Consider the following 9,122-nt stretch of genomic DNA (forward strand, 5'->3'; position numbering starts at 1 on the left):
CTGAATTATGGTTAGTGTATTCCTTTTTTATTTTAATTTTGGATTATTAATGAATTATTCACACAACACATTGTCATACAGGCTCTTCATTCAATCTTGAACTATTGATTATACTGGTACAGAAACACGTGGCTTGGGAAAATTTCCCTGTATCAATGAAGATATCAATTACAGTGAGACTACAGACACACGGTAGACATTGTTCATGCTAGATAAAATGTGAATTAACCAAATGCATTCAAGAGTTGGCGAACATTGAAGGAACAATAAACGTAAATCATAAGATTGATATATGATATAATAAGTCCGCCATTTATTTTGAAGTACAAAAATTCACATCCACAAGATAATAAAGAAATATTACAATTTACACGACGAACACGCAGAACGGAAAAGACGGGTGCCACCAATATTAGGCCCGTTTTCAAATTTTAAAATTATACACACTATACATACCATAAGTGTATGTTTGAGGTACGGGGGCATTGCGAAAAGACTGTATAGCATCTTAAGTAACAGAGATTGTTTACATTGTTCAATACCGTGTTAACGATGAAAAAAGATGGCACGTCATCTGTTCTGAAACGGAAAATAAAATTACCACAATCGAGTCAAACTAATTGACGATCGATGGTGAAGCAGATTAGCGGCGCCAGTATTATGTTGTTGGTGTGATCACAAAGTGGGTCGTCTATTGTGCTTTGGAAGTGAAAGTGTGAAACTACAAACAGGTACAAACCCTGCGGAAAATGAATACATTCGTATCGTAAATTGTTGTATGCCGATTTGACTATAGTCGTCTCCGATGTGTACTTTAATGGTTCAGAGCGGCGCTAACCAGAACTACGGGGAATTAGACAGTGTCAACACATGTTTGATACCCAAACATCTGAGGAAGCCAATGGTTGCCTAATAATTACTATTTTACGATTTGTATTTGAACTTGTATATACGACATTGAACGCCTTATTATGCTATCTAAATTTTAACTTTTATTGGGCAATTCGAACAAAGCGAATATGTGCGTCCATGATGTTTAAAGTAAGAACTGTGAGATGTGAGAGAGAGGTAGAAAAACAATTTTAGGTCTGACTGACACTATGACATTCAGAAAGATTGACCGAGACGTGCCGATGCTATTTTCAGAACTTTTATAAGTAAATATCCTAACCTCCTGTTTTCAAACGCGAACCAAATTTCAACAAATCTTTTTCGCGGTTAGGTGGTCTACATTCTAACGTATGACACGCTTGGCGTTGCTACGTTCAAGTGGGCATTTCAAACTTACTTAGTTGAAATCTCCTCTATCTTTGACATAGTCAAGAATGGACTATGGAAGCAAGGAGCACAATTAATTATTGCTCATCCTATATCTGGACACCGAGCTCTTGTCTAACTTTTATTTACGAATACTACTGCCTTAGCGTTAGATTTTATTCGGTGATAGTATAGATCAATGAATTCAGATCAGTAATTAGCTTATTTGATTGTTTAGTAACAAAGTTTAGCGGAATGGATTGGTGTTTTTATTGCTAAATATAGGTTATGTGCTCCTCTCACATAACAACATCAGTCCAGTTAAAAAGAAAAATAAGGAAAATGTCTGTCGAAAAATATAGATTTTCATATTACCAAGGCTAACGACCGGTAATTTAGAAATGTCTATGCCGGGATTTAGATCGCTAAAAGCCGTTGATTTTCATAATCATGTTGCGGAGGCGGCAAGGCACAGGTTCGCAAATAATAGTTACTGTGGTATTCTATATATATATAAATATGAAATATTTAGTATTTACAATGTTTATCGCAGAAGGTTAAAAAGTGTATACATATCTTCAATAACATGAATACGTCTTGCAGAAACTGATGCCTCAACTAGTTCATTGTTTTGTTTTATGGACCCACCAACGATACAAAAGGATGAACATGTGAGTAAAAATTATCGTTTCTGGAAAAACTAGAGTGCAGTTATAGTGAATTCTTTGTTGCAATACTTGCTCCCGAGGGTAGCAGAGATTTTTCACGAACAAAATACATTCATCACTATATTCAGTACTTCTCGAGGTATTCAATCAACACAATATCTCACAGTGACATGCTCCATGCAAAGTATGAAACCGAAATTAACAAAACTTATGATTAACAAAAAATTATGATGTACACTTTGTACTATAGCTTTTGAATATATATATATATATATGAATCATTGCGCGCATCGAAAATATGCATGAAAGGCAGTTAAATACATAAAATGAAATTGTCATTTCATTCGCAAATGAAGAAAAAAATAGTCAAATTGGACGAATTTTTCAATACCAATGCGCATTTTTTTCATCTCCCTGTTCTAGTAGGTGCTCACCGGCGAATACCTTGCAACTGTAAGGTGTGGCGTCACTTCTCCGTGAAATACTCGCAATTATTTTGACACACAATTTACAAAATGATAAATTACATGATGTATAATATTGAATATTAAAATCAGAAACTAAATCTGTTTGACCACAACCCGGTATGCCGTTGATATAAGGGGTGGACGTGAAAAATGATCATCCGAGAAAATTCTATCAATGTATCTTTTTAGGATTGAAATATCAAATATGTATTAAGATATTCAAATTCTCAGTCTAACAATGGTGTACTTATTTAAAAAAAAACGTTATTCACTATATGTATAGAATTACATTGCCAAATGTTATAAAATAATGCTTGCTAGTCCCGCTCAAATTCAAATTGAATATCACAACATAGCAAGCAACTGTGCATAAAGTTAATCAATAACTATTGTACATATTTTATTTCAAATTGTTTCAATTCAGAATTTGGGCATCGATTCGACATCTAAATTACATTCAAGTTTAGCAGTTGTTTCTTCAGGAACTGTAATGACGGGAAATCTGTATACCTCGTAAGTGGTTTTTCATTCGGATTGAGAATATAGTGCATCAAGCAAGTAGTTCGCAGTGACAGAATTAATAGTAGAAAACAATTTAATGTTTTCTGATGCCTCGAATGTACAACAGATAATCTCCTTAACTTCAATAAACTATATAGAAAATTATATAATAACATTTCGTATTGCTTCCATATATATATATAAGCAAAAATGACTAATATGGACTGATTTGCATCCAATTTTAGTCACTATCATTTGGTGTTCTGCTTTTCACGAGCTTCATACTTGTGCATAATTTAGGATGGCGATTTGACTTTTACTAATGCAACTATAGCCGATAAACTATATGTATTTTGTTGCTAGAACGCCGTGCAGAGTGTTTTCAAATGTCGTTACGTCTTATCATCTAAAGAATGATCTTCTAAAGTGTAAACCTCAAAGTCCAACAGAGGAAACTCAACGGAATTACCAAAAATGTGACTTCCAAGTAAGGTCGCCTAATACTACCACCTCATATAGTATCAATGTTTCATTGCTGTCAAATTGATATCAAGTCAGAGCTTACCTAGGTATTTCAAAATTACATCCGTTAGCTCTTTATTCTGTAGATTAGACCAGCTGTTGCGAGAGCGTTTACGTAGTCACCACAGAGAGCACATGCAGTGCTACCACACGGTCAATAGATTACATTTTATAATAATGAAATATAACGATTAAAGTCATATGTCGTCGACTGTTCTGTAGTAATATGTTTAATTGTTTTAAAAATGTACACGTGGCAGAGTGATGATCATGTGCAGAAAGAGACTGAATAAACATATATATATGACGGATGTTTAGAATAATGCATTTTGTAGGTGCTGTATTTTATAAAATAAATTTATCTTTGCATATATTTGAAAATGGCTGAATATTTCTAACGAAACCAGTCCATGAACATGTTGTTTGCACCAGGGATTGCTCCCACCATGACTTGCTATTAACAATATTGATAATAAGCAGTCCTGTTTACTACTGATGAAGTACATCTTTTTCATAAGTTGCTTTATATTCTGCCTGTATGCTTTTCTCTGCTTTGGATTAGCTTCGCTTTATTCCACGTTTGGGAAGCCTCGTTTTGGATGAGCTTGATATTTATTCATATAACTTCTTAGTCGAGTATTGTAGCTGCGAATGTTTTTTTGTCTATGTGGCCAATTTTTCCGACGGACAAATACTTACTAATGCTCTGTTGTGCAGGCGACATCGTCTGAGAGTAAACGGGAGCTCATGCCGTCAATCGACACGGCGCACGATATTTATGCAAAACAAAGTGGGCAAGAACGCAGAAACAGTAGAAACAAAGAAGAATCTGACAAACAAAGCACAGTAATGGCTAGGGAAACAACTTTAACTGGATACCTCAATGGATACATCTTTAATGCGTCCCACTGTGGAAGTTCAACTAAAAGTCCTGGACATAACAGCTATTGTATTGATCATAACGTTCGGGAGCTAAAATCATGTGAAAATATGAATGAAAACAATAACAGAATGGTACCAGATAAATCTCCGGATCCTACTTATGTTTCCCCAAAACAGCATGTTTTCCAGAAATTGGGAAAATCAGAAGAATATCATTTCGAATCTCATTCGGATGGCAATGTAGAACAACCAAGAGCTACAAAATTGTACCGGGAGAAAAAACATAATAATATCAATGTAACCGATGATACTTTAAATGGTAGTGACATTTTGCAAAAAATGTACGCTACGTTTGGGTCAGATGCTGCGACGATAAGTAGGTTACATTGCAAAGCTAACATAAAAAACAAATATACGCCAGACAGTCACTTGGAATCCTGCAATCCCACATTTAACAAATCATTCAGAAGAGATGAAAATTTTCAATGCACAAAATGTGATGACAAAATTCATAGGACCCGAGAAGAATCACAAAAAAAACAATCAGACAGGATTAATTATAATGAAAATTGTCGTCTTCATCCATCCATCGAGCTTGTCCAGCCTAAAAGTGTTTTGTGTAATTGCAGTTGCAATATTGACCTGCCAAAAACTATATCAAGTGAACAAATGGATTTACCTGGAGAAGAAATTATAGATAGACAATCGCAAAATAATGATTCGATCAATCGATACAACATCAAAAATTCTACGCGAATCTCTTCCAAAAATTCCCCCAATATGCATGCAAAATCTTCTTCTAAATTATCCTCTCATATCCATTCTCTAGGGGGCCCAGCAGAAACTACAGGTGTTTGCCGTGGAAATTCATATAAAATAAGCAAAACAAAGTACCCACTATGCCCTCGTAGAGACGAAGTGACAGACGCAAGGTGTGAAAATCGATTCCACCGAAAGCAAACTAATATTGTTATGAATAGCCGCCGTTATTCTTCTGACAAAAATTGTGAATCTAAACGAAGAACAATTGATTCTAACTATGAAGCTGAGCGTGACGCTAAATTCGGCCCAAATCGCACAAGAGGATCCAGCACTGAAAAAGATTACAATGAAAATGCAAGAGATATTTTTCGTCATGATAAAGAAATAATCGAGAACTCTCTGCGACAGAATAAACGATTGGCATACGATAGCCATTCGAACGATTTTTCATTCCATTCCCCTTACTGGTTAAACGCTTCAACTTTAGCAGCCTTTCAAGCTAGTCTACTCTCTTCCTTTCCGCAAAATTTTCCGGGATCCATGAGTGACCATAACACGTTGCTACGGTCTTCTTTTTCCGCTGCTTCCGCGGGAAATCCGTTTGCGCTAGATGTGAATGCTTGTGTTTTAAATCCTTACTTTTACCGTGGCCTTCCTGGAAGCGAGGTAGGCGCAGCAGCTTATCACAATGCAGTTGTTCACGAAATACTTCGTAATCAAGCGACATTAAATCCCATGCTAGCTCCCGCTATTGGTGGGAATATAAGCGGATATCCAAATCCAAGTGCTTTCATGTACGGTGGTGTGCCGTTTCCTGAAACGTCCCCAATTGCTGCTGCAATTGCAGCCTCAATGAGGCAAAGCAACTCCTCTTTGTACAAAGAAATTCCATCGCAGTACCCCCACAGAAGCTGTAAACTGGACGACAAGGAACCTTGTTTACGCGGCAATATTGCATCCAAGACTGATAGAAACATTTCGTCGCCCCCGCCTTTTCGCGAAAGACGACTATTTGACTCGACGGTTTGTAAATCCGAAACAAAAAAACTCCGAATAAACTTCGAAACAAATGACGAAAATGGGAAAATTTCAAAACAAAGTTCAATTAATCAAGGATTTGCCAACAATGATGGAATTTTAACAAGTCGACAATGTGATTTGGAAGCTTCTTCTAGAGCGACTTCCCCAACCATGTCAAAGTTATCTCTGAAACGTAAATCGCCTCCGGTAGAAAATCCTCCAGTCACCATAAAAAGAACGCGTACAAAAATGGATACGTCCTACCAAAAACCTACTGTAAATGAATTTTTACCTATAAATTTGTTGCCATCGAAAAACGAAGATGAAGATAAGACTCAACTAGAAAAACTGCCATTGGTAAGTTTTGTACTATCACCTATAGTCACAGTATTTCTTCAAACTTCGAGTTGTAATCAGGTTGCGTGCGATAAATTCAAAAACAAAACAGCGGGATGAATTGATATTGATAAATGAGGCGGCATATAAACGACCAATCCAAAAAATTCTAGAATAAAGTTTGAATGGATGTCGCCGTCCCACAATTTCAAAATCAAAGATATATCTAGTGATTAGTATAATGTCTACTAAAACGTTCTCACAAAATGTAAAAATCGACTATGACTTTTTAAATATGACGTTCATGCAGTTTAGTTTTTGTGTATCCTGTCCCATTATGAAGAGCAGTCCAAGCCTAATAAGGTTGTTTGAACTTATCTTCATGCGTACGTGCAGTAATTCGCTTAAAAATCTTCCATTTTTGCACCCCAGTTGTACATTTCCGGTCTAGTTCAACTCAAAAATTTCTGTTTCCGCTATTCCTGTTATCTGTTGTTTGTTTCCTGATGTCATAAAGTAATACTGTCTGTCTGTACTATGTATTCTTAAACATTAACCAAGTATTGACCACATATCTGTATCTGATTGTGATCATTAAATAATCAGATATTCTGTATTTATTATTATTTTTTTAATGTTAGATTTTATTTTAGGTCACCAATACAGTAGAAAAATGTCCTTCCAGTAGACCACCAACATACAAAAACTTGACTCGAGAAAGGCGATTAGTTGCAAATGCTAGAGAAAGAACAAGGGTCCACACGATTAGTTCTGCATTTGAAGACTTACGACAGCAAATTCCAAGTTATTCGTGCAATCAAAAGTTGTCTAAACTTGCAATTTTGCGGTAAAATTATGTCGTATTTGTCTTCGGATATACGATTTATTCCACTTTCTTTTCCTGTTACTGGTTTGAATTGAGATGTAAAATTTTCTTAAATTCCGCCAATTTAGTTATAGTTTATTGCTATTTGTTTCTTACCAATAATACACTTTCAATACAATAAAAGGCTTTATTTCAAATACGTCCAAGTTTCTGAACGCATATATTCCGGCAAAAACTTTCATATTACATTAATTTATGTTGGTATTTCTAATTTCAGAATTGCTTGTTCATACATTCAGTCATTATCCGTGTTGGCCGGGAGAAGTTCCGGAGGTACTTTTAAAGAGAGTGTTGATCAGTGTACTCGTGTTTTACAGGTAGGTACAAATATATTTTTAAACTATGAGAATTTCGGGGTTCGTTAATATGTACCATACAATTGATTCTTGGACCATTTGTGTGCCTTTATACACACATAACCTAACTGTGGGTCAATTCCCTTTGATAGATTAAAAGTGTTACTAAAATTTTTGTAATAGATTTATTTCATATCAATTCAGCTTTTGACCTATATACTTTTGGTAAAACCTATCATATAAAGTTTAATGCTACTCAGGCCGAAAGTAGAGCAAGATCGCGAAGGAAGAGCAACAAAGCACAAATTGAGTGGGAAGTGACAAATTATGAGACAGCTCCATCCGACAAAGATAACAATCCGTATGCAAACCCATGCCATTCAAGACGGTCTCATGGGGCATCCGTGACGATCGCTCATCATGTTACTGCCGCCAAATCTTTGTCTCGTGAATATACTGCACAGGTGGATGATGAGAAACCTAATCGCAAAAATGATGAGTCGCATTCTCAATCTCATAGAGAATTCTCTGGGGACAGTTATTCCTTTAATATCACTCGGTCTGATGAATCAAACGACTCTTGCAATGAATCGAACGAAAATGCGACTGCAGATAACGTGTCGACAGCGGACGACAGCTTGAATGCGTGCAGTGAACAGATTAACGGATCGCCAAAAAGTGATACAGATCATAGTACCTGGCCTAGTCCGCTGCATTGTCCCTCTGGGGATAGTTCCGCAACCACGAACACATGGCGTGATAATATCCGCACCGCATCTGCAACATTTACTTGCCCCATTTTCAGAAATACTAACACGAAACATATCAATGACTGTGATTCGGATTGTGAAATGCAATCTCACGTCAAACACGTAGATCAGCAAAATGATGTAATAAATGTAGAAGATTGAAGTGAGAAATAGGCGTCAGACATGGTATACAATATGATGTAAGTGAAATTTTCCCTCATCAATACTGCCATGTTAACTCATGTTGAACAGCGATTAATATGTTTATTGATAAATTGAGAAGTGGTAAATAATTTCATATTACGACATTGTCATTACGATTAGCTCAATCATGCTGTTGCTGCATTCAACATTGAATCATTTTGATTTGTTCTAGATATAGTATAAATTCACTGAAACAATCCTTCCAAGCAGCTACACCGAAGCATGTTCCATTTGCAAATTATTATTTTTCGAGCTGCATTCTACTCTATATTCATGTGCAATATTTTTGTCAAATCGTTAATATTTTTAAAAATTGGCAATGAAAATATTTGAATAAATATTTTCTGTGTGTATTTTATCAAGTTATTATTACGCCAGTGATTAGCAAGTGATTTCGAACAGACTTGTCTGCTGATAGGGATACCGCCGAAATAATCAATTTCTGAACGTTGGTGATATGAACAGAAGAAATCGGAAGAACGTATTTCGGGAAATTTGACGTGGTGATATTTAATAAAATTGAAATTGCTATAAACAAAATTTTGGTTGCATTATCGCTTATTTTACGTCTC

At 35.8% G+C, this 9,122-nt stretch overlaps 1 protein-coding gene across 4 annotated transcripts; it reads left to right on the forward strand.

The window, feature by feature from the left end:
• Window positions 1-266: 266 nt before the first annotated feature.
• LOC120344270 (uncharacterized) lies at window positions 267-8,903 on the forward strand. 4 transcript variants are annotated; one of them, XM_039413399.2, is made up of 8 exons: window positions 267-731; window positions 1,861-1,928; window positions 2,817-2,905; window positions 3,257-3,380; window positions 4,133-6,436; window positions 7,069-7,262; window positions 7,519-7,618; window positions 7,843-8,903. In XM_039413399.2, the coding sequence occupies exons 2-8, from the start codon at window positions 1,896-1,898 to the stop codon at window positions 8,506-8,508; spliced, it is 3,510 nt and encodes a 1,169-aa protein (XP_039269333.2). In that variant the 5' UTR covers window positions 267-731; window positions 1,861-1,895; the 3' UTR covers window positions 8,509-8,903. The 4 variants fall into 4 exon arrangements, with proteins under 4 accessions (XP_039269333.2, XP_039269332.2, XP_039269334.2 ...); XM_039413398.2 differs by lacking the exon at window positions 267-731 and having other exon boundaries at window positions 753-1,928; XM_039413400.2 differs by lacking the exon at window positions 267-731 and having other exon boundaries at window positions 755-1,928; window positions 7,858-8,903.
• The last annotated feature ends 219 nt before the right edge of the window (window positions 8,904-9,122 follow it).

The sequence above is a fragment of the Styela clava genome, chromosome 5 (genome assembly GCF_964204865.1).
Source record: "Styela clava chromosome 5, kaStyClav1.hap1.2, whole genome shotgun sequence".
Lineage (NCBI taxonomy): Eukaryota > Metazoa > Chordata > Ascidiacea > Stolidobranchia > Styelidae > Styela > Styela clava.

Bases quoted from the DNA above. Each gene is read 5' to 3' on its own strand.
- LOC120344270 (XM_039413399.2), top strand. From the start codon at position 1,896: ATGGACCCACCAACGATACAAAAGGATGAACAT. The intron at 2,906-3,256 runs GTAAGTGGTTTT...TTTTGTTGCTAG, and splicing joins ACGGGAAATCTGTATACCTC to AACGCCGTGCAGAGTGTTTT. The intron at 3,381-4,132 runs GTAAGGTCGCCT...TCTGTTGTGCAG, and splicing joins ACCAAAAATGTGACTTCCAA to GCGACATCGTCTGAGAGTAA.